Source organism: Drosophila ficusphila, unplaced genomic scaffold, assembly GCF_018152265.1.
Source record: "Drosophila ficusphila isolate 14025-0441.05 unplaced genomic scaffold, ASM1815226v1 contig_128, whole genome shotgun sequence".
Classification (NCBI taxonomy): domain Eukaryota; kingdom Metazoa; phylum Arthropoda; class Insecta; order Diptera; family Drosophilidae; genus Drosophila; species Drosophila ficusphila.
Genome location: NW_025064017.1, coordinates 1,171,759 through 1,198,263, shown reverse-complemented (window position 1 = coordinate 1,198,263; position 26,505 = coordinate 1,171,759). Strand labels below are relative to the sequence as shown.

At 39.4% G+C, this 26,505-nt stretch overlaps 1 protein-coding gene across 2 annotated transcripts in view; it reads right to left on the bottom strand.

Moving 5' to 3' along the window:
* The window catches only part of LOC108100543 (dnaJ homolog subfamily C member 16), a 451,288-nt gene that overhangs the window by 241,804 nt on the left and 182,979 nt on the right, over positions 1-26,505 (bottom strand). For both annotated transcript variants that reach the window (XM_043209499.1, XM_043209500.1), the window contains exon 6: positions 4,984-5,198. In XM_043209499.1, coding sequence (XP_043065434.1) covers positions 4,984-5,198 — 215 coding nt within the window. The remainder of the gene's footprint in view (positions 1-4,983; positions 5,199-26,505) is intronic.

The window sequence follows — 26,505 nt, the reverse complement described above, 5'->3', positions numbered from 1 at the left end:
CTGCTCCTAAATCGTATAAAGGAATACCTGCAGTCCCACAATGCCATCCCAAACCATCAATTTGGTTTCCGCGAGAAACACGGAACCATTGAACGAGTAAACCGAATAACCTCCGAGATACGAAATACATTTGAAAGTCGAGATTATTGTTCCGCAGTCGTTCTGGATGTTGCCCAGGCCTACGACCGCGTTTGGACGGACGGCTTGATTTATAAAATTACAAACTTACTACCACAGAACACCCACAAAATACTGGAGTCATATCTTGTGCATAGAAGTTTCGCAGTACGATGTAAAGATTTCCTTTCTGAATACCATCCCATTGAAGCTGGAGTACCTCAAGGAAGCGTGCCTGGACCAACGCTGTATATAATCTACACAGCAGACCTTTCCACAACCAGTCTTACAATAACATTAACATTTGCTGATGATACTGCCATTCTAAGTCCATCTATGTGCCCCATGAGGGCAACGCAATATCTATCAGCTCATCTCGGGCTTTTGGAGAAATGGCTAGCAGATTGACGCATAAAGGTTAACGAGCAAAAGTGCAAACACGTCACCTTTATCCTTAATAGACAAACTTACGTACCACCATCTCTGAACAACATCCATATTCCACAAACAACGGAAGTAACGTATCTTGGAGTCCACCTTGATAGACGGCTTACCTGGAGATGGCACATCGAAGCCAAGAGAGCACAACTAAAATTAAAAGCAAAAAGCCTACACTGGTTAATAAATGCTCGCTCTCCGCTTGCATTGGAGTACAAGGTACTTATGTACAATGTAGTTCTCAAACCAATTTGGAAGTATGGCTCCGAGCTATGGGGGAACGCATGCGTTAGTAACCTAGAAGTGATCCAGAGAGCCCAATCAAAAATACTAAGAACAATAACAGGTGCACCGTGGTACATACGAAATGAAAATATTCACAAGGATTTAAACGTGGGATCTGTTAAAGAGGAAATCGACAAAGTAAAAGCGAAGTATACGATTAAGCTACAGGCTTATCCAAATAGGCTGGCGCAGTCTTTAACGTGAAACATTAGCCACACACGACTCCGGCGAAGAGATCTCCCCACCCAGCAACAATAGCAGGTCCGTTATTTCAAAAAAACTTAATTTTATTTGATTAATTATATGTATTAGGCGATTTGAATAATTGTCGTTAGTCTCGTTGAGAGAAGGATCGATAAATAAAAACCGTAATTTTTTTTTGCAGCTACGATCTCAGCCTCTGTAATAGAAATGGCCAGCATTGCCTGTCTGACTTTTCCATGAAATGGCTCCCAAGGCAAACGTGTGAATTATACCTGATAAAGATTTCCCAGTCTTCGTGCAGCCACCAAAGTCAGCATCGCTGTAGCGTTCGAAGATTCCCTTCTTCAGTTTCCGATAAGACTATCCCAACGTTGTTTGTTCCGGAAATTAAACGGTCGTCTCTGATTCTTTCCCTACTATATAAATTTTAAAATTTCCTAATTTTTAGTCCATTTTCTTGTTTCTTGATTTCGAGTCCAAATAATCACTTAGCCTTGCTTAAGACCATTTTGAACTCTGATTTTAAATCGTCCAAAAATTCTTCCAAATCTTGAGTACCTGTTGTCTTTTCCTGATGTTAAGACATGGATCTGCCTCGCTGACTTTGAAAATGTTTTTCCGCAGGGAACCTCCGAAGCCAACGTCAAACTGTACCAAAAAAATAAACAGCTGCAACGCTCAACACTGAGCGGATTGTAGCCATTCTTGCGACAGAGACCCACTTGTACGAAGTGACTGCTATCCTCTGAGGAGTTTAGTCAAGTTACAAATGTCATTTTGATGTAAGGAATCAGTCTCTAGTTGTTTTCTTCGTCAAAGTTTATTTCTTCATCGGTTTCGTGATTATCTTCGCTTTCTGTTTCGGCTATATCTTCTTTCAAGTTTTGAAGTGACCTGAAGTTTTTTCGTTCCCGCTCTGGAGCAAATTTGCGTCGTCTTCTTTGTTTGAAGTCTGGTTCACAATCTTTCATCGCCTTCGTAACCAACCCCTTTTCAGCTTTTTGGTCAATTTTCTTAATTTTTTGGCATGGAATGTGTACATATAAAAAAATGTTGGATTCTTGGAGCCTTCAACGAAGACTTGCCCGTTCTATTGAGAACGCAGACAGCTGTGCTTACCAGCCCGGCCTAAATTGCTTCTGGTCATTTTATTTCTGGATTGATATACTTGAAAGTTTTCTCCCGTGTTGCTTGGCGTGAGAAACGATGTGTCGCAGCACGTCCTTGACCTCTGATTTCTACTTGACGATGTACTTATATGATACACTTGGTAAAATGATTCTTAAAAGAATCATCAAATGCGCCGCAATCATCGCCTGACATAAGTTTTCCTGGCTTCATCGCTGATTTCCTTTTCAAGGATGCAAGGCTCACAAAAGCTACTCTCATGCTTGACTTTAATGCCCATTTATCTTTTGCGCATATCCTTGATTTGATTTTGATGTCGTCCTCCGACTTCTCCGGTCCAACGAGGGCAATCTTGTCGTTTATTTTGAGAGTGCAGTCTGTTATTGACGACTCAAAGTGACTACTTGGATTATTGTCTTGTTCAGTCAAAACGGAGATTCTTCGTTATATTGAAAACAAACCACACATTTTTCAAAGAAATAAAAAGAATTTTTCCATACACAAATGTTTTGACTTTGATTGTGCCCTGGCCGAAAGCTGACAAGGTTTCATTTCCAGCTGCTCTGATCCCAAAAACCTCGAAATACTTCGCAGTCTTTACAACGTGTTTTGTTGCTTTGTATATTCACCAGTCGACCTCTGAGTTTGCCTCTACTGCAAACAAGCCATTGTGGACAGAGATTTCAGCATTCTGGTTGCTCGACTTCGGACTTCCATCCCTCTTCCACTTTATACAGCTCCTGACTCAGTGTGCAACATTTTCTTGCAATAGCGGCAGATATCAAATCTCCGACCAGATACTATAAGACCTTCTGGCTTTTCTTTTTATCAGTTTCCTTTGGTCTAAAATTTTTCTGAAACATGAAAATTTGATTAGTTACTTCATCTTTGGTTAAGAGCATCCGACTTTGACGGAACGTTTCAAAAGTTTTTGGACAAATGTGCAGCGTTTTACAAACAAGAATTAAATCTGGCAGCTCGATTTCATATTAAGCTTTTATTCATTAGCCTTGGTTCAACTCATTCCAAATACACAATTTTACTATATGAGTTGATATTTCGTTACCAAGATTACAAGAAAAAGCAAAAAAAGAATAATGCTCCTTGTGCACCATCATGATGATCTATCAGGTTCCTAATTGTTATTTTCCAAATCAACCAATCGGTCGCACCTGAGAGCTTTCTAACATGATTCGCCAAATCCAATGCCAATTTTGGTTGTTTCTTTTACTTTAAACTGAACAAAACGTTCATGGGCTCATCACCTAATATAACTTTTACTTCATTAGTTATTTCGGCACGAAATAAATAATATTTCCTGAAAAACACTTTTACATACTTACTCTCTTTGACAGGTTTTAGGTTATGAAGGGATGTTTTGATTTAATACAATCGATATGATATTTAAAGAGCGTCTGGACGTTTTTAAGAAGGATATATCAGTACTCTCCGCTATTAAACTGTCAATGGTGTAGGGGAGAAGTGGGCGTTGTGGGCATGGGTCGGTTGTGGGCACCCCTACGTATATTTTCACAAAATGAAGATTGACTTTTGTTGGTAATATCATTCGTAAGCAATTACCCTATGTATGATTTATGCCAAATATCAAAGTAAACGAACGCGTTTGCTTTTGAAATGAACGAATTGGTTTTTTTTGTGCTTGGAAAAGGTGGTGAAACTTTATTCAAAGATTTTCAATAGTGTATCAATTAAAGTGAATCGATTAAAAAGGTAAGTGTAATGCATTTTTATTTAGTCAAAGCATTATACTAAATGGAACAATATGGATTTCAACCAAAAAAATTTATGCAAACACATTTTTTAATAACTTCTTAAAATGTCTGCGAAAGTTGGTTGTGGGCACCAAAATTGGGTGGGTTGTGGGCACCCGTTTTTTTTTTTTGGCAAATTTTTTTATTATCTACAATTTCTTGTAAAATTGTTTTCAAAATTTGTTTGGAACCCTCTAGAACATTCTTGTAGAAATCTTAGGCTCTTGGAAAAGGACCGCAGCCAACTCCATCAATTGTGACATTGCGATCAAGCTTTTCATCCGAAATGTGTGAACATGCGGTGCAGTCATTATACATGTCAAAATTGTGTTTCCGACGATGAATAACGCCTATGTAGTCTTTGAAATAAATAAATTGTCATTTTGTTGATCTTGGTTGCGGTTTTTTTTTTCCATATTATTCCATTTGCAGCATTTTTTCCCAGGGTGCCCACAACCCCCCAAAAAAAAATTTTAGCTGAAAATTACGATTTTACAAAAGTCCATATGAAATTTTTTCGCATGACTAAATCAAGTATCTTTCTTCATAATTAGTTAGCTTAGGTCTCTAGCTTTACACAGATACCCATATGTTCAAATAATATGCACTAGTTCGTTAATTATAAGCCAAAAACAAAACTATGCCCACAACCCCCACATCTCCCCTACATTTGGAAGTAAATATAAATAAATATCAATCTCTAAAGGGTTCAAATTACATTTGTCTACCGAAAAAAATATATGATTCGAAATCATGTGTCAATGTAAATAATAAAGATGTTTATTGCTTTAAATGGGCATTAATATCAGCTTTATAATCGATCTAGACCTTTTTATTATAAACAAAGAGTTCTTAATAACATTAAAGCGGATTTAATAGTTATAAATAATAAAAGATTAAATTTTGTTGGCTTAAAGTTTCCAACACCGGTTGATAACATTAAAACATTTGAAGAAAATAATCCTCATATTAGTAGGTATATTTATACTTGTTTAAACTTGTGCCGTAGTCTACATAATCCTTAATTGCTAATACTTACTTTCTAGCATACCCTGTGATGATAATCTAGGTAATACCAAGAATTGATTACTAGTAACTATGTTTTTTAACGTTTGAATTGGGATGTCCGGCATTGAAATACTTGCTATGAAGCGTGATGAATCTTCATTAAATATAAGAAGTGTGTCCACGCTCGTGTTAACGTTAAAGCGAGCAATTGTGTTATTTGATCCTCTGCTATTCATATCAACGAATCTGAAATAAAAAATTTAATTCATTTTTAAAAGATAAAACGTAATATTTAACTTTGTATAAACTTAGAGAAATTCCCAAGAATACTGGAATAAATAGCATTATTTGACAGGCTTATATATTATCTTATATATAAAAATGGAACGCAAAATGTGTTGGTAAGCGCATAACTCAACAACGCCTGGACCAAATTGGCTAAATCTTATTTTAAAATGTTCGTTGAAGTTCAAGGATGGTTTGTAAAAAAAAAGAATTAGAATTATTGCTGGAAAAACCATAAAAATAGACCATTTCTTTTTCCCATACAAATGATTTGTAACTAAAACGTAGTCATGCTTTTTTTTTTGTCAACGAATACACAAAACAAATTCGTATATCGTGTTTTGTGCCGAGTGTTTAATTAGTGATTAGTGAAAAATAATGCCTCCTATAAGACGAAGAAATTTAGGTAGAAGAACCAGAAATGCTACAAACCAAGCTAATTACCGAACTAATCGTAGTGCACAAGAACGTGACGATGGAATTGAACGAGAAAGAATTCGGATATCACAAACAAATCTTCCACTGTTAAATAAACAACGGAAGTATGTATGTACAAATAATAAAACTGGAGGGATTTACTTCTTAGATGCACCTGGTGGTACAGGAAAAACTTTTTTGATTTTATTAATATTAGCAACAATTCGCTCACAAAATAAAATTGGACTTGCACTCGCTTCGTCGGGAATCGCAGCAACTTTGCTTGAAGGTGGCCGAACAGCCCATTCAGCACTAAAATTGCCATTAAATATGCAAAGCAATGAAACTCCAACCTGCAACGTTTCGAATAACTCTGCAATGGCAAAGGTTTTGCAGCAATGTAAATTGATTGTTTGGGATGAATGCACGATGGCACATAAAAAATCTTTGGAGGCTTTAGACAGAACCTTAAAAGATCTACGCAGCAATAATAACCGATTTGGTGGTGCAATGATTTTATTAGGAGGAGACTTTCGTCAAACATTGCCAGTGATTCCACGATCAACGCCAGCTGATGAACTCAATGCATGTCTAAAGTCCTCCAATTTGTGGAAACATGTCAAGGTACTTCATTTAAGCAAGAATATGCGTGTCGAGTTGCAAAATTACCAATCTGGAAACATATTTTCTAAACAACTCATTGACATTGGTAATGGCAAATTTCCTATAGACATGTTGACTGGCTGCATTAACTTTCCTCAAAGTTTTTGTCAGTTAATACGATCAAAAGATGAACTTATTCAGAAGGTGTTTCCAGATGTTTCTCAAAATTACAGAAACCATGATTGGTTGAGCGAACGAGCTATACTGGCTGCAAAAAACATAGATGTGAATGAATTAAATTTCAAAATTCAAGAACAAATTACAGGCGAATTGAGGATATATAAATCAGTTGATTCGGCTACTAATCAAGATGATGTAGTCAACTATCCACCGGAATTTTTAAACTCGCTGAATTTGCCAGGTTTGCCACCTCACAATCTTCATTTAAAGGTTGGATCGGTGGTTATAATGTTGCGAAATATCAACCAACCGCATCCTTGAAACGGTACACGGTTAGCGATAAAAAAAATTACTAAACAATGTGATAGAAGCAACTATACTCAAAGGAAAGTATAAAGGAGAAGATGTTCTCATACTGCGCATCCCAATGATTCCGACTAATGTGCCATTTGAGTTTAAACGACTACAGTTTCCAGTGCGGCTTGCTTTTGCTATTACTATAAACAAGTCCCAGGGGCAATCACTAAGTGTTTGTGGTATTAATCTAGAGAACCCATGTTTCTCACATGGTCAATTGTATGTTGCCTGTTCCCGTGTTGGAAAACCATCAGATTTGTTTATCTATGCGCCAGGTAATCAAACAAAAAACATCGTATACCACAAAGCACTACAATGATAATAATAATAATTATAATTATGATTCACATGATTAACAATAAAGCGATTACTTACTTTTAAATCCTTATATATGTTTTATTTAATTATTTTTTATTCACAACGCCCTATTACAGGGTGACAGTTCTGTTTAGGAGATTTTTTTTAATTACGTAGGCACAAAAACTTCCTCATAACAAATCTTTTTGACAGGACGAAGTCTGTCGGGTCAACTAGTATATTATATATTGTAATAGCTTTAGCATGATTATTGCATTCAAGTACGTAAGGACTATTTTAACAAGAAAGAAAGCTAACTTCGGCGAGCCTAAGCTCACATATGTATGTATAAATTAACTAAGTTAACCGGACAACAAGTTCGCGACAGTGCAACTGATACTTTGCTGACCCAACATTGGACTGTTTGCATGCGAACAGAAGGCCTGCTCAGCATGTGAGAAAACAAGATAATAAGCAACCCCGGACAAACAGCGGGTACACCGGAGTCGGTGTACTGATGAGACGTTTGTCTGGCCGTCTTCAAAAGTATAGCCTCACACACTCCTCTTCCCTCACGACTACCTACCAACTCCTCTCCCCATACAATCTCACTCCGGTGCCGGACTAAGGTGTCATCCGACCCGTGCCGATAGTCAGCCTGGCTGGGGGCCCGGATTAACAAATAGCCCAGTCTCTCACGGTGGGTTCAGGCAAGTGGCGACCGCCTGTCCTAACCATGCCTTACCCGGGTATGGCGGATCTCTACCCGGGTGGACTATACTTTCTCCGCAACTCGTGGGATTCAAACATGAAAAAGTTTACGAAATCCAAAATACCGCAGGATATCCCTGCCTCAAGTGCCGCAAGGCTTTTTGAAGAAAGACTCCTTGACGGAGTGCGACCCCAGGTGGGACCCCACCCACCCAGGAGCGCAGCTTTCATCAGGAGTGCGTCACGGACGCAGAATGTGGGACAACCCCCATAGCGACCGACTGTTCCAGTTCGGGAACGTGGGCTACCGGCAGGACCATCCCGGCCGGCTTGCCCACCCCCGCGGCTGTACAGAAGACCAAGCCCGCCAATAAGGCAGAGGTCCTTCCAGCCAGAGGACAACCAGGAGGCCTTGGCGACCCCAACAGGAAAGGTCTGTCGGGGTCCAAGGTCAAATGGTACCTCAGGTATCTTTAGCAGGGCATGATGAAGCTTTGAAGAAGGCGAAGGAGCCACGACCAGTGGCACAAAACGTTGCCCCTGCCAGCAAGCGGGCAAATAGTATCCTCACCCCTCCGATAGACACCCCGAAAAGGTCCAAGTCAGAGGGCACCAAAGAGGCAGCGGCACCCCCCACTCGTCCCCCAAGGCCTGATGGGCCGAGCACATCGAAGGCGGCGGCGACGAGGAGGCCATTATGGACGATGTGGTCATGTCAGAATGGGACTCAGCGGTCGCCTTCAGAAGAATCCACTTTGGGGTCGGATACCTCCTGATAGACTGCTTGGACCAGGACACAGCGGACTTGCTGAGGACTGTGACGCCTCAGCTAAGAACATGGAAGGGCGTGACCCTTGACACTAAGGTAGGAAAAGACATTCCTGCGGCATACAATGTTACAGTCTTCTGCCCTAGAAGTGCAGAGAGAAGCAATGAGAAGCTAGTCTCTTCGGAGAGACTTAAATAGGCAATTGGGATTTTCCAACCATTTAAGTCACCTGGTCTGGATGGTATCTCTTCATCATTCCTGCAGCAGGGACTGGATTTACTCCTAACCTGCTTAAGGAGACTGATGCTAAGCAGCCTAGCAATTGGACACATCCCAAATGCGTGGCGTAGAGCTAGGGTGGTCTTCATCCCCAAAGCTGGGAAGAAAGACATCACCAAGTCCTTCAAACCTATCAGCTTAACTTCGTTTTGCCTTAAAACGTTGGAAAAGCTGGTATACTATCATATTAGGAGCACAGTTCTTAACGACTGTCCGCTGCAACCCACGCAGCACGCATACAGGGCAGGTCGTTCAACTGACACTGCACTGTACCAACTTTGTCACACCCTTGAAGGGGTAGTGGACAACAAAGAAGTTGCAATCTGTGCCTTTCTGGATATAGAGGGAGCCTTTGACAATGCTGATGCTGTCTTAGTGGCCCTCGCCAGAAGGAATATAGACGCGACAACAAGAAGGTGGATTGGAGCTTTGTTAAGCTCCATACAGGCAATGGCGACCATTGGCATTAGCATAATGACCGTTTCCACGAGCAGAGGATGTCCGCAAGGTGGAGTTTTATCTCCTCTACTGTGGAGCCTACTAGTGGATGAACTACTAAGGAAACTCGCCGATAGAGGAATACAATGCCAGGGCTATGCCGATGACATATTAATAGTAGCCAAAGGGAAATTTGAAGAAACGCTTTGCGATATTGTCCAACTGGGACTCAAGATAACGCTAGACTGGTGCTGGGAAGTTGGGCTTAACCTCAACCCCGCAAAGACAGTCATTGTTCCTTTTACAAAGAAGTACAAACTAAAAAAATTGAGACAAATCATGCTATTAGGTACTCCCGTAGCAATAAGCCGGGAAGTTAAGTACCTCGGAGTTACCTTCGACAGGAGACTAACGTTTGCAACCCACATGCAAAAGACAGTGGATAGGTGCCTCAGGGCTCTCTTCACCTGTCGGAAAAGTGCAGGGAAATCTTGGGGGACCTCACCCCAAATCATCAGATGGCTGTACCTCATAATTGTGAGGCCAATACTCACATATGGTTCAGTAGCCTGAGGTAAAAGAGCTAGGCTCATTACCGCACAGAAACAGCTCCAAAGGCTGCAAAGACTGGCATGCATATGTATGACAGGAGCAATGAGAACCTGCCCCACTGCGGCACTGGAAGTTCTCATGGAACTCACTCCGCTACACTGCGTAGTAGAGTTACAGCGGAAAGCCGCCCTACTAAGAATCACTTCTTGTGGTAATGGCAGTGACCGCATCCTCAGATCTAGGGATGCGGCAAAACTACTAGTCGAACTTCCCCTGAGCTCACACCCCAGGGACGAAATGACAGTAGAATTCATCTTTGAAAAGAATTTCTCTGCTCATCCAAGCAACAAGAAGGAATGGACCACCATGAACTAGCCGACAGGCTAGCAAAACTAGGGGCGGAACGACCCCTTATAGGACCCCAGCCTTACTGTGGCATAGGCAGGCACAAAATCAAAGATTACCTAAGAAAGGAAGAGGTACATATGAGGCAAGCCTACTGGTATAACACCACAGGCCAAAGACAAGCAAAAACCCTCATTGTCAATTATGACATGAAGAGGTTTAAGAAACTAATACCACTAGGGAAGAGTTCACTTAGGGTGGTTACCGGTTTACTAACCGGACACTGCAAACTAAGGAAACACCTACGTAATATAGGGATTGCAAACAGCAATGCATGTATTGTGTTGGCAAGAAAGTCATGTCGTTTTTTTTGTAATATTTTCAAAGATGATTCTTTTATATCAGGACTTATAATTAATCAATTATGCATTGGCCGTTTTGTTCGACCACTAATGACCATCTTTCGGGCAGCTGCATAATTCCGAGCTCGAAGATTTTTTGGTCTTTTCCAGCAAAGAATCGAGACAAGTGGTTTTCGACAGCCTCATCTGAATCAAAGTTTTTACCATTCAAAGAGTTTTGAAGAGAGCGAAACAAATGGTAATCTGAAGGTGCTAAGTCCGGACTATAAGGTGGATGTGGTAGCACTTCCCAATTCAGCTCCGTTAATTTTTGCCGAGTGACCAAAGATGTGTGGGGCCTAGCGTTGTCATGGTGAAAGACTATACCCTTGCGATTAGCTAGTGCCGGCTCCTTTTCTTTAATTTTTTCCGCCAAATTGAATAGCTGGCGACAGTACACATCTGAATTGATGGTTCCCGCGTTGATTAACGCCGGTTTTCATCCAGCAAAGCGTGAATTTGTTCGTCAAAAACGGCCGATGGTCGACCAGAACATGGGGCGTCTTTAACTCCAAAATCTCCAAGCCTGAATTTGGCAAACCACCGCTGACATTGGCGATCACTCATGGCATCTTTACCATACACTTCGCACAATTTTTCGCGAGCTTCGACCGCTTTTTTTCCTTTTTGGAAGTAAAAAAGCAAAATATGCCGAAAATGATCACTTTGGTCCTCCATGTCTAATTTGCTATAGCTTCCACAAATGTTATCGAATAATAATTGTTGTCGTCGATAGTACCTAAGACAATAAGCTTTAAAACGATACTAAAAAGTGTGACCCTGGTGCTCGATTAGTCGTAAATAAATTAGATTAAAAACGATTACTAAAAAAACGACATTACTTTCTTGCCAACCCAATAGGTGCTGTGATAGTGAGGATTAAACTTCCCTACACATAATATCAGACTGCCCAGCACTAAGTAGTATTATTGTGTCCATAATAACGTGGACGAGGGGGTGTGCGGGTCCGGGGAGCCGAAATTTGTTACTATTGTTAAGTGAGCGATAGAGTATAGAAGTGGTGAAGATTTGGAAAAAGAGACCGTTTCTTTTTCTCGGGGAGCCGAACCCGGACCTTCTGGATCGGAAACCAGCGCTTTACCTGCTGGTCGACCGACTCCCACACTATTCTACTTTAACAATCATTAAATATCTAAAAATATTAATTGACGCTCAACTAGTGGTTCTTTCCCACTTCTAAAAAGAATGTGTGTGAATTGTTAATGTAAAGTTATTTCTATGTTATAAAGCGATAGCCATGTAAAGCAATGTTCCGATCCAATAAAAGCCAATTTATATTTTAGTTTTAGTTAGGTTTTAAGTATAAGAACCCAACAGAAGGTCTTTATAGATGACCTGGATGATGATGACCATCAAATTGGTCCTTATTTTTCTAATAAGAATGGTCAAGCCATGGACTGCGCAGCTACGCCGTCGTAGACGCCGGCAGCGGAGCAGTCGGTACTTATGTGTCTCTTATTAGCTGCACCGAAGGCAGGCGCGCAAGGAAGAGAGAGTGTTATGCTCACACAGATCGGTTGCACATGCCAGACATGTGGACTTAGTACTTAGGCTGCCCATTGTAACTTGCGTAACTTCGGACTCGAAATAATAGGAACATTTGGTTTTAAACTAAAAATGTGTACACTGTTAGCTTATGTTAAAAATGTAAGCTACAGGAATGAGAGAATAACCATAGCTGCTGGGGCTTTCGGCTTGATCAACTTATATTCTAAATCTTAATTGAAAATTTGATTATTTATATGTTGTGATTATATTATTTTTCCTATAGCTTCAGTGTCTTACATTTACAAGTATAAATATCTTATTGTTAATTTATCTATTTTTTTTTAAGGAGTATATTTGCTTTCTTAAAGAAGTTTAAAACGAAGCTTAGGTAAGGTCGGCTAGGAGAGGAAGGAAATTTGAGTTGGGGATATGAGGACGAAGGTTTTCGTAGATGTGGCATTAGTTCAAGATATGTGTAGTAGAGGTGTCTGCGGTGTTGCAAAATGCACATTGGTTGGAGGGCAGTTGTATGAATCTGCCTTTGTGAATGAGCTTGTTGTGCCCCAGGCGGAGTCAAATTAGGACGGTTTGTTTTCTTTTAGTTAGATTACCGAAATATGTGTTATTTGTGTAACCAGGGTGGTTGAAGTACTTAAAAGAAGTTTGGAGTTTTTATTTGCAAATGTTTGTCTGGTTTGTTAATATTAAGGCTCGTGAGAAGAGGGGACTTCGTAGCTGTTTTATCTGTTTTGTCTGCAAACTCATTGCCTGGTATACCTATATGACTAGGAGTCCAGAGAATTTTTATTTTATTCGGGAATTTTGTTAAGAGGTCTCTTATCCTTGAAATGGTGTAAATTATTATTATTATTATTATTTTTAGTTAAACGGAAATTATAAATTAGCGCTTAACTTATAGATTTAAGCTATAGCAACCAAGGCCTTAAATTGTATTGGTTAGTCCCAGTATAACCGACACCGAGTCTGTGCATATGCATATTTTTTCTCTGAGCTGAGTTCCGATTTCTATGGCGTCATGTACTGCTACTGCTTCGGCCGTAAATACTGAGGAGTACGCTGGAAGGATACCCATTTCATGTTCTGTTTTCGCTGTAATTGTTTCTGGCGATTCTCTTTTCAAGCGAATTTTTCATTTTTTGTGATACAACCAGCGGTGATTCTGTTTTTAAATTTGAATATTTGATTATTTAAATACATTTGTTTTCGAACCGTTCGTTTCGCGAGTGAATTTTTGTGCTTATTGACTTTCTTTTGTGCTTCGTCGGTCAACAGTAGTGTTGTTGTTAGAAGCATGATACAATTATACAAGGTAGTCCACTCGGCAAAATCCATAGTCCCCTATTAAAATAGGGGACTTTACTTTGACAAGTAAGTGTGAGTGAAACGGCTACATACAAGCAGGCACGCACAAGATAAATAAGGGACCAAACCCGAACGACTTCGGCAAGCCGAGTGGACTACCTTGTATAATTGTATCATGGTTCTAAGCGTGCAATTTAAATGCTCTTGCGGTACATTTGAGTTGCTCGCTTACAAATTTCGATTTGATTTTCTCTTGGCACAGTGGTCCGCAATATAATAAACATGAAATCCTACAATGTCTTCTTAAAAAAAAAAAACCTGCCTTCAGGTAATAAAGCCTGAGCAGGCTAAACTCGCTTGTTGGCTTTGTGACAGGATGGTGCACACTAAGTGCGCTGGATTCACAGGGCGGACAAGGGACGATCTTAGTAAAGGCCTTGGTTTGCAGTTCTGCTGTGGAGCTTGTCGCTAAGTTGCGAAGGAAATGAAGTCCTTCATGAGCCAAACTAAAGGAGGCCTTAAGGAACTGACCACTATTTTGGCATAGCTAGAGATAGTTTTGCCAAGGCTTATTATCTACTCTCAGCGCTGGACTCGCAGCTTAATAGCCTTAAGCTATTAGAGGAGTCACAGAAGCGCAAAAAGGCTGCTGGTGGTAGACCTGAGGGAATCATCCCGCAACTTTAAAGCGACCAGCAGAACTCCTGTGCGGATGAGCAGCCGACTTTAGCAACCCCTCAATTGTTGCTAAGATCCTCGAAGGAGGAGCTAAACAAGTGCTTCGAAGATTGGAAAAACTGTTGGCACAAGTGCATAATTTCTCATGGGGATTACTGTGAAGGAGACAAAATAGATATTCATGAATAAATAAATAATTTTTGAAACAAAAAAATTTCGGATACTTTTTGAACACACCACGTACGTGGTCCGCGGATGATAATTCCAATGCTTTAAAACCCATAGGCCACAATGAATTTATTGACGGTCTACTTGACCTCTGTGTCAGGTAAACCATGTTCGAAACTCATTAGATCGTTTACTTGATTTGTGCCTTGTCTCAAATCCTGAAAACGTTTTTCTTTCCAGAGCAACACCACTTACGCTGCCTGAAGATCCCTATCACCCTGCTTTCGAGGTGACTATCGACACTGGTATAACAGTTAAAAATAATGCTATAAAGACAGCCAAGCGAATTCATTGTTTTCGCAGGGCTAACTTTCTGAGACTTAATCATCTTATATCTGGCAATGACTGGTCCGATCTCTACTCCTGCAATAATATGAAAGAAGCCATTACAATTTTTTATTCGGCAATCAAATCTTTTTTAACTCGTGTGTTCCGCTATATAACCCATCAACATCTTATCAGCCACCTTGGTTTAGCAAGGAGTTGTCACACCTTAGGAATTTAAAGTCCAGACTTTATAAACAACTAGCGTACCCGTCTCGCCCCAATTTTACGATTTCATATAACCCCAGAGTAATAATAGAACACTGGTAATTCAATCATCAATCGATACGCATAAAAATTCATAGAGCTGACCTTCTTATTCGTTTCTTCTCCTAAAATTTGAATTCAACAAGTTGTAGAATAAAAAAAAAGTGATGACTTGTAAACAAACCTGTCATTGGATTAACCATCTTTATGTTGAAGTGATAACCATCTTCTCCACGACAGAACATCAACGGGTATTGAAGAGCATCATATGACCGATGAGTCTCATAAACTTGCTGCAATTGGCCATCATCCCGACGCTTTAGAACAATATCGCGTGATTCCACATTCTCGCCAACAATCACCACTGCGACTTCATTGATAGTGGGAGCATTAAATTGTCTTGCATGGCTACCAGTGGGTCTTTTGTCAGCGCTGATAATGATTTTGTGTTCGTCATAATGCATTATATCTAATGCGGTTTTGAACAATCTGACCAATTCATTATGCTCATGGAGAAGATTTTGCAATTGTTCGATAATTTCACGTTTAGTTGCAGTAAAAATTGCACAGCGGTGACTTAGTTCAACTGCCGAATCACCAATGAAATAGATCTGAAGGAATTTATGATCTTTGTTTTGTGGTGGTAACAAAGCGCCCGAGTTACCGTATCGGTACCGCCGCCTAAACCTCCTCGAGCTACCTCGCACCTGAGCGATGACCGGCAGCTAGCCGTTCATTGCCCTATATAAATTCCCCGTTAAGATCGCATCGTCAGCAAGAGGCAGGATGTTGGCGACCACTCGCTTGAGTAGCGACACTATATAAACTCCCCGATAAAATCGCATCATCAGCAAAAGGCATGATATACAAAACCATTTGTTAGCATATAAGCATTTTACATATACATACATTGTACACATCTAAGATTTCCGGGCTGAGGTTCCAAGCGACCAACATGCCATAATAAAAATCACTTATAATTTGGCAAGCAAACTGCACGGTGTTGTTTATTAAATCAAGAATTAATTAAGAGAAGCTATCTACATTGAATTGAATAAGGAGTACCGATCTACACTGGGAATAAAACCAACTAATCCAGTCACCGCAAGGAACCCAATTGTTAACTGGCGCAGCCGGTCACCTCAGCTGGAAGAAGAAGACCAACAAGGACTACAGTACCCAGAGAACTGAGGAGGACCATGGAAACAGCTATTGGACAAATTATTGGATTACTGATACTGATTGGGCAGTGAGTAAAAAAAAAAAAAAGTGGATAAAAGTGAAACGTGAAGGCATTTACATATATGTGAGAGAAGCCAAAAAGAATGCAGATTATGAAGATTGCGAGGTTGGCAGAAATAGCAGAAGAGAGGGGTAGAGACGGAGCCTAGCAAAAAATGAGCGGTGCAGCAGAACCAATGTGGATACAATTCGATCGAACCAAGTTGGGTGTTGCATCAGGTTCGAAGCTAGGTCATTGCAAATTAGTCGAGCCGATATGACGTGCAACGAGTTTGAGATGAATGTTTGATGCAGCGAATGGTTCGACCCGGACGGAATAGCGATGGAGATTGGTCGCCGAGCGAATACCCTGAAGTTATGGGGTGCTCTCAAGAAATAAATGTGGGAGGTGCGTGTTTTGATTGAAATAACTGCATCGCGCAGGAATTTTAGTCAAATCCAGCATTATGAGAGGAAGAAGTGAAAAAAAAACAAGATAAAGCTGATAAATTAACCTTGTGCATAACTCATAGGAGAAAGTGCGTGAGGAATCAAGTGCAAGTCACAGGCGACTGTCCGCTCGTGGCCGAAATAAATGCATCGCGCATGAATTTCGGTTAGCTTCAGCGCAGTGATTTGTAGAGAAATATGAAAAGAAATAAATTCACGTAAAATTTTATAATGTGGCTTGTAGGATGGAGGTGTGTATAAAGTTTAGAGATAATCACAGGTTGACTGTCCGCTCTTGACTGAGAAAGCTGCATCGCGCAGTTATTTTAGTTAGCTTCAGCAAGGTGATTTTTCTTTAAAAAAACAAAAAAAAAAAAAAGAAGAGAAAAAAAAAATAATTAGTAGATTTTGAATATAGAAAAATATAACGAAATGGTTAAATTTAGATTCTGACGTCACTGCATCACGCAAGGGCGGCCAGAGAGAAAAAATTTTTAAATAACAAATGAAGAAAAGCAAAAATTCGAACACAATACACTTCTAAAGCGTTTTGATGAACAAAAATATAAAAGAGAAATTGTTATACTTATGATCAAAATAATCAACAAAAAAAATTTTTCAGAACTTATTAATAACACACGGGTTGAAGACAAATTATTCTACAAATCACACCATACACACATACACGAAGAGGAGGACATAGAAGCATTTGAGGAATCTCACGCTATTCTACAAGATCATACCACATATATTTACGGAAAAGAAAAAAGAGAGATAAGAGTATATTAAGAGCCGAAACTATTATTAAGTAATCTATATATATAAAAGCAAGTTGTGTTAGTTACACCACTTATAACTTAAGAACGGCTGAACAGATTTGGCTGAAAATTGGTAGGAGGGTAGCTTAGAGCCCGGAATAGGACTTAGGGTACTTTTTATTCCGTTCGACATACCAAAAATCGCATATAAACTGAGTTATTACCTCATCACACTGACAAGCACACACTACCATAGCATTTTAACTCAATTTTTTTGAAGTGAATTGAAATTATTTGTGATTTTGGTGAATTGAAGTGAAGTGAAGTTTTTCGTGCTTCTTGTGAATTGAAGTGAAGTGAAGTTTAATTAATAATGCCGCGACCAAGACGATCGAATCTTTCCCGACAAAGCCGTAATGCAAGAAGACTACGAAATACTGCAAATGGAAGGTCTGAAGAAGAACAAAACATTGAACGTGAACAGAACCGCGTTAGTATGGGTCGACTTTGTGCTTCTCAATCAGCAGAGCAAAGAGAGGCAATCCGTAATACGGCTCGGTTGATAATGCAGAATCGTCGAGCTTACAACAGAGGTCAAGAAATAGACCATTTGCGACGCAGAAGAAATTTATCAAGTGCTGATTTGAATCGAGCAGCGTTTCTATACGATTGCATCACTGATTTCAGCTTGCATCCTAGCGTTTGCATTGGGCAAATGGACGTTGTTTGCGAGTATTGCGGTGCACTGAAGTTTTCCGGAGAAACGCCTGGATTATGCTGCTTTAATGGTAAAGTTTAATTGCCATTGTTGACTCCGCCACCTGAGCCATTGTATTCGTTGCTTTTCTTGCAAATACTCGAAAATACAATGGTTGTTTCCAAATGACGTCATTTGGGGCAGATATTATCGAAGAACGAGGATTTAATCCGAAATTTAAGGTTTTTTTTTTGTTTGTATTACATAGAATATAGTTAAAGAATAACTTACTTTATCTTAGATACAAGGGCAGATTCACCATCGAATTGGATCATTACTACCTTTCGAAGATACACAAAAAAATTTTTTACAAATATATTTCATGGGCAACATGGAAGAACAACTTGATCGACGTCTAGCGATCAATGAAGGGATGAAGCGAGCAATTCTTCAAGACTTGCAGTGTCTGCTTCATGAACATCATGCGATGGTCAGGTTGTTTAAGAGTGCTTTAGAGCGCATGCCAAATGATGACTATAAAGTTGTCATAAAAGCAGATAAACGACCATCTGGAACACACGAAAGGACATTTAATGCTCCAACAATAGACGAAGTCTCCATCCTGATTGTGAACAATTTGATGAATGAGGATATACATTATTGGGTTTTACTCTTGATCAAAGATATGTGTTACCTCATGTGCGGTTATATATTAATCAGGTTAGAATGCCAGCGCCAAATCGTGAATGAATTTAATCGAGAATAAGAACGGGAACGTGAATATGATCACCAGAAATTAAATTTATTAGTTCAAACAAATGTAGCCCTGTTGAATTCACAACAGAAGAAAGTTTATGATATTTTAATGAAGGCAATCGATGAAGAAAATGGTGGTTTATATTTCCTAGATGCCTCTGGTGGTACTGGCAAGACATTCCTCATGTCATTAGCTTTAGCAACTGTTCGGGCGAGATCCAACATAGCTGTTGCAGTTGCTTCTTTGGGAATAGCAGCCATATTGTTAGAAGGATGCCAAACGGCTCATTCAGCATTAAAATTACCGTTAAATCTTCAAATTATTGAAGAACCAACGTGTAATACTGCAAAACACTCGGAAATGGCCAAAGTTTTAATGGTATCGAAATAAAATTTTTCCTTTTCATATATAAAACAAAAAAAATGTTCTTTATCTTTTAAACACCAAACGAAGTTTTACCTAAAACTATCGCCATCTGGTGGCGGAACGGAGTTCGCTGGGTTTACTAGTATCTAATATATTTAAGTAGGAGGGCCAATATAAAATAAATTAAGAAGGAAACGGAGAAATAGATGTCAAAATTAAATAAGGTTAAGGAGTCACTGAGACCATTGACTAGGAGTAAAATCTTAAAAAAGGCTACTAGCTTACCGACAATCACAGAACAGATACAGGCTGAGGCTTCAACATCAGTTACGACAAGAAGTAGAAATAAAGTAGTGAGAATGGAGGATCAACTAGCAGGACAACAACCGATGATTGATATGACAGGAAGGATAAAGCTTTCAGACGTTATAAGATCAATGCACGTTTATGAGGGTAGCGCAGAAAAACTTAACGAATTTATACAAAATGCGGAGGAAATTCTAATGATGATTAGGGGAGCTGACCAAACTCCAACGGGGCTTCTGGTGTTGAGGCAGATAAGGAACAAGATCCAAGGAAAGGCGGATGACGTTTTGGTAAAATCTAACGCACGTCTAAATTGGGATCAGATTAAACACCAATTAATTACTCATTTTGCCGATAAAAGAACGGAACCGGACTTACTCAGGGAGTTAAACCAATTGGAAAATAAAAGACTTTCGGTGGAGGCATTTTATGATGAGATTTCTGACACACACAAAGCATTGTGTAATATAGTTGATAGGACAGATACAGACAAAAAAGACGTTGTATGAGGCAACTTGTTTGGAGGCGTTTGTTACAGGATTAAAAGGTATCTTGGGTAGTGCTGTTCGGAGCAGGGACCCGAATACGTTGCTTAAAGCGTACGAGATAGCTATCCGGGAGAGGGATATCTATCTCAGGAGACGAGAGGCAGACAGATTGAATAACCCTTTCAACTCCGGTAATTACGGAAGACAGCAGTATCAGGGTTATAATAGGAACAGGGGATACAACAGTTATCATTCGAGAGGAAATACTGGGTTCAACGACCGGTACAGGCAGCAAGGAATGCTGAATAATAATAGAAGGGAAAACTACAGATGGAACAAGGAGGAGACAGGTAATAGGCGCCAGGACGACCAGTCGTCTGGGGGTAGTTCAGGCCTCAATAGGCGGGCAATTATGCCAAAGCACGAGGTAGCTGAATGCTCCCCATCAGGGTCAAGAAATTCGAAGCAATGGCAGTCTGGTCAATCAAGAAAGGGGCAAATAAATACAATGGAAAAGGAAGCTGATCAAGAGCTCTGTAACATTGTAGACGAAGAGGATTTTCGCCAGAGCGCCTCGGGAAACAAACAGGGTTCATAAGAAGAGATACCCATAAGTCAGTGCTGCCTTATGTGGTAATCAACGGAGAAGGAAAGGAAGCACTGAAACTATTAATTGATTCTGGGGCTACACATTCGTACTTAAACCCTGAATTAATTGAAGATGATAGGAGGTTGAAGTTGGAAAGGACTTTCGTTATTAAAACCCCTATAGGGACCCATGGTATACATGAGTGTATCAAGGATGTTAAATTTCATGAATTTGACAATGAACCCTTCGATTTTTACTTGTTTAATTTCCATCCCTATTTTGATGGACTACTGGGAATGGACATACTTAGGAGCTTAGGAGCCAAGTTAGATTTAGAAAATTTATTTTTGGAAGTAAGAAACAAACGGATCCCGGTACTATTGAGGCCGAATAGGGTTACAGAGGTGCACCTATTAGAGGAGGCATCAAAGACACTCATAACTCTTTCCGTTACAATAAATAACGGAGCATTTTTACTAAATACAATAATTTTGGAAGATGGACTGCAGATTACTGGTGGCATCTATCAGGCAAAGAGAGGACAGGCAAAGCTAGAAGTAGCCAACCTTACTGGTAGCAAAAAGAAACTATATCTGGAGGCACCATTGGCAGTGGAACCATATAACAAAGATAACTTTTTAGAAGTGGAAATGGTAGCCCCATTGCAAGACTCCCATACGGAATTAAACGTTATAGAGAGTGATGACATTAGGACGGTACAACCCAAACTGGCGGTTGACCATTTAAATGAGAAGGAGGCGGAAGGCCTAAAGAAACTTTATTCACAATTTCCGGACATATTTCACTCAAAAGGGAAACGGTTGACATTTACCAATGCGGTTACGCACTCAATTCCAACAACGGATGAAATTCCGATTTACAAAAAACCATATAGATATGGGTTTAAACAGAGAGACGAGATAAAGAATCAGATACAGGAGTTATTAGATCAAGAGGTTATCAGACATAGTCACTCACCATGGAGTGCGCCAGTATGGTTAGTACCCAAAAAGATAGATTTGTCAGGGAAACAGAAGTGGCGATTAGTAGTCGACTTTAGGAAACTTAATGAAAAGACAGTAAAGGACAGATATCCCATGCCAGTAATCAGTGAGGTACTTGATAAACTGGGAAAAGCTATGTATTTTTTAGTGTTGGATTTAGCAAGTGGGTACCACCAGGTAGAGATGGATATTAAGGATATTCCAAAGACTGCATTTACGACAGAAAATGGACACTTTGAGTATGTGAGGATGCCGTTTGGGCTTACTAATGCCCCGGCTACATTTCAGAGAGTTATGAATAATATTCTGGGAGAATTAATTGGAAAAATCTGTTTAGTATATATGGATGATATAATAGTTTATTCACCGTCACTACAGAGCCATATGCAGGATTTGAAAACAGTGTTTAAGAAGCTAAGTGAAGCCCGATTTAAGTTACAGACGGATAAGTCGGAGTTCCTTAAGAAAGAAATAGAATATTTGGGTCATGTAGTGACCCAGGAGGGGGTTAAGCCAAACCCGAAGAAGATTAAGGCCATAAGGCGTTTCCCATTGCCAAAGACAGCTAAGGAAATAAAGTCATTTTTGGGATTGATCGGATATTACAGAAAATTTATAAGGGATTTTGCGAGGGTTACAAAACCCTTGACAAAAAGATTAAAAGGGAAGCAACAAGTTGTTCCTGATGACGAATATGTTCGGACATTTGAACACTGCAAGACCCTGTTATGTAATGACCCTCTCCTAAGATACCCGGATTTTACAAAACCATTTATATTGACTACGGATGCTAGTAATTTTGCCGTGGGTGCAGTGTTACCTCAGGGGGCAATGGGGAGTGACAGACCTATAGCATTTGGTAGCAGAACGTTGAACGACGCAGAGGTCAACTATTCGACGGTGGAGAAAGAAATGTTGGCTATAGTTTGGGGTATAAAACACTTCCGACCGTACTTGTTTGGTCACAAGTTCACAATAGTCACAGATCACCGTCCACTAACCTGGTTAATGGGCTTTAAGGAACCCAATTCCAAGTTAGTGAGGTGGAAACTGCAACTATTGGAGTATGATTACGAAGTGGTGTATAAGAAGGGCTCCCAAAATGTAGTAGCAGACGCTCTTAGTAGGATAGAGCTACAAGTTAACAATAGCGAGTTAGACTCTAATCAGGCTACATGTGCTGATGTTGACCATACAGGAGTAGTTTCTGAGCAAAGAATTCAAGTGGCAGAAAAGCCACTGAATGATTTCAATATTCAGTTAATATTCGAAATTGGACCAAAAGCAAATAGGACGGTAATATCACCTTTTAGAAATAAGACTAGAAGGGTAATAACCGAACCAAAGTTCGAAGAGGAGCAAATGGCAAAAATTATGAAGGAACTATTAAAGCCACACAGAATGTGCGCGATTTATGCCTCTGACGGAATATTTAAAGAAATAGAAAGATCGTTTGAGGCATATTTTAGGAAGAGTGGGCTGTACAAAGTAGTGAGGTGCCTAACGTTCATGCAGGAAATCACGGACATAGATGAACAGAGGAGGGAAATAGAGAAGTATCATATTTCAAAAAATCACAGAGGGATAGATGAGACATTTTGGGAAATGAGACGTGTAATTTATTTTCCCTATATGAAGAATAGGATTAGTCAAGTCATAAACAAATGCGAGACTTGTCAGACGTTAAAGTATGACAGGCACCCACCAAAAGTAGTATTCCAAAAGACAGAAACCCCTGCGATGCCACTAGACATCGTACACACCGACCTATATACGATTAATAAAAATTATGTAATGACGATCATAGACAAATTTTCTAGATTCGCAGTTGGATATACGATACCAACTAGGGACGGGGTAAATGTTGTCAAGACGATAAAGAAATTTGTCAGCCAGTATGGTGTCCTGAAAAAATTAATTTGTGACCAAGGGGCTGAATACGCCTCAAGTTTGTTTAAAGATTTTTGTACACAGTATGGGATCGAGTTACATGTGACGTCCTTTCAGCAATCTTCTAGTAATTCGACAGTAGAAAGATTACATTCGACTCTGACAGAAATATACAGAATAATCTTAAAGACTAGGAAGGATTTAAAATTAGAATGTGACCATGAGGAAATTTTAGATGAGGCGTTCCTTACGTATAACAATTCTATTCATGCTACCACAAAGTTGAAACCTTTTGAACTTTTTTCGGGTAGGACACACATTTTCGAAAAAGAAATAACCTTCGAAACGGAGCATGAATACTTAAGGAAACTTAACGAATATCAAGAAGGAATTTACAAGAAAGTGCGAAAACAGTTAGATCAGGTAAAATAAAGGAGAACCAATAATTTAAACGAGGAAAGAGAGGAACCGATAGAACTACAAGAAGGAGACATCGTTTATAGGAAAGAAAATAGGAGGAATAAGTTAACACCCAGGTTTACAACACAAGAAATTGAACAAGACATGGGGGTTACTTGTAGGACGAAGAGAAAACAGAAAATACATAAATATAAATTAAGAAAACGAATTCGGAAGTAAAAAATTAACACTTTATAATAAATTACAGGTATGTTCCGACCCACGGACAGACGTTGGACATTCGGAGGTTAGAAGGAGAGACTATCGCGAAGATTAACATGGGAATCGCGAGAGTCGCAAGAGGGTCGAAAGTATTTAACCACGTAGTTAACCTTAAGAACTATCAGATTAACATAGATCAAATGGAAAAGGCATTGACAAATGTAGAAAACGTAAGGTTTTCGGGAGAGGCAGTGCAGATAATAAAAGAAAAACTAAGGCAAGTAAGGGAAAGATTGGAAACACTTACACCAAGAAAAAGAATGAAGAGAGGAATCTTTAATGGATTAGGAAGTGTTATTAAAATAGTATCAGGAAATATGGATGCCGACGATGCACAGAACATAGAGAATAGGATTAATGAACTTAATAACGGCACAAAAATGTTGACAGAGGAGGCAGCTGAACAGAGAAACTTTTATCAAGAGACACTTAGTAGATTTAAAAACATAACTATACACATAAATAAAGAACAGCAGGATATTCAATTATTTATAAAAAATTATAAAAATAATGTTTTTAAAGAGCTATCTCAGGAGCATAACGAAATACACATGTTGCAACACTTGAATAGAATAAGTTATAATATTGACATTTTGGCAGAACATTTAAACAATATTGCGGAAAGCATTTTACTGGCAAAACTTCAGATTATTCCGAAGTTTATTTTATCAGAAACAGAACTAATTAAAATCGAGAAATTTTTAACGAACCAAAATATTAAAATATTATCAAATGAGCACATATATGAGTTTTTAAAAATGCAAACTTTAATTAATGAAACAGACATAATATTTCGTATAAAGGTACCGGTATTAGAACCAGTAGAATATCAATTATCATGTTATACCGGTACCAATTAACAGGACACTCTTATTAATAATCCCTTAATTTGTAGCAATAAGTAACGATAGGATAAATTTTTTTAATAAACAATGTAATAAAGTTAAAGAGGTATACATTTGCGAGAGTGAGGAGTTAGGAGCTACTGTCAAAGGAGAACAATGCCTACTAAACATACTGAGGAATAAATCACCAAATTGCGATTCGATAGACATAAAGGAAAGGGAATTAATTATTGCACCAGAGGACCACTATATATTTGTTTTCAACGTGAAAGATATAATTATAAACAACACTTGTGGAGAAGGTGTAAAGATTTCTGGAGCCGCTGCCTTAAACTACATAAACTGTTCACTAGAAATAAATGGAGTCACTTATAGTGACCAAATTGTAGAACAGAAGGAAGAAAGGATGAACCTTATAACAACCATGGCATGGGAGGTAACCATTAATAGTACCCAAATGGACCTTAACCTTGAGACCCTTCATCTAGAAGATATAAAACACACCAAAAATGTTATCGTCGTTCAAAAAAGTCAGGAACGGCACCTTACAGCCATATACATAATATTATTAATACTCTCGTTAGCACTGGGAGTACTATGGAAAATAAGGAGGTCAAGGACTACCTTTGTTCCCAACACCGTTCTGCACAATGTCGCTCTGGATATACCACAGATGTGGCCATCTCTCCATTCTCGGGGGGAGGAGTTACCGTATCGGTACCGCCGCCTAAACCTCCTCGAGCTACCTCGCACCTGAGCGATGACCGGCAGCTAGCCGTTCATTGCCCTATATAAATTCCCCGTTAAGATCGCATCGTCAGCAAGAGGCAGGATGTTGGCGACCACTCGCTTGAGTAGCGACACTATATAAACTCCCCGATAAAATCGCATCATCAGCAAAAGGCATGATATACAAAACCATTTGTTAGCATATAAGCATTTTACATATACATACATTGTACACATCTAAGATTTCCGGGCTGAGGTTCCAAGCGACCAACATGCCATAATAAAAATCACTTATAATTTGGCAAGCAAACTGCACGGTGTTGTTTATTAAATCAAGAATTAATTAAGAGAAGCTATCTACATTGAATTGAATAAGGAGTACCGATCTACACTGGGAATAAAACCAACTAATCCAGTCACCGCAAGGAACCCAATTGTTAACTCCCGCTCGGTGGTGAATTTGCCCTTGAATCTGAATGTTGGGATGCAATTTTGAAAAAAGGAGAGTTGTTCATTTTGATAAAAGAGAGACGCCATTACCTTATAACTTGGATTGTAGCCTGGTTGATGAACAACCTCGGCTCCAAATGACGTCATTTGAAAGCATCCGTTATATTTTTGTGCAAGCTTTAGGAAACTGTTTGATTGGGCTGAATTTCCATATAGTAGCGAATAAAATGGCTCTGGTGGATGAGCCAAAACGGGCAATTTAATTTTGCACCTGCACAGCATAAGCCGGGGGTTTCCAATCGAAACTTCAGCGCATTGCAATGCTGACATACGACTGACAATGAACCAATAACAACGCAGCTATGATCTTTGTAGGGTGTTTCAGAATTATATGCGAATGCAGCGCGATTCAAGTTTTT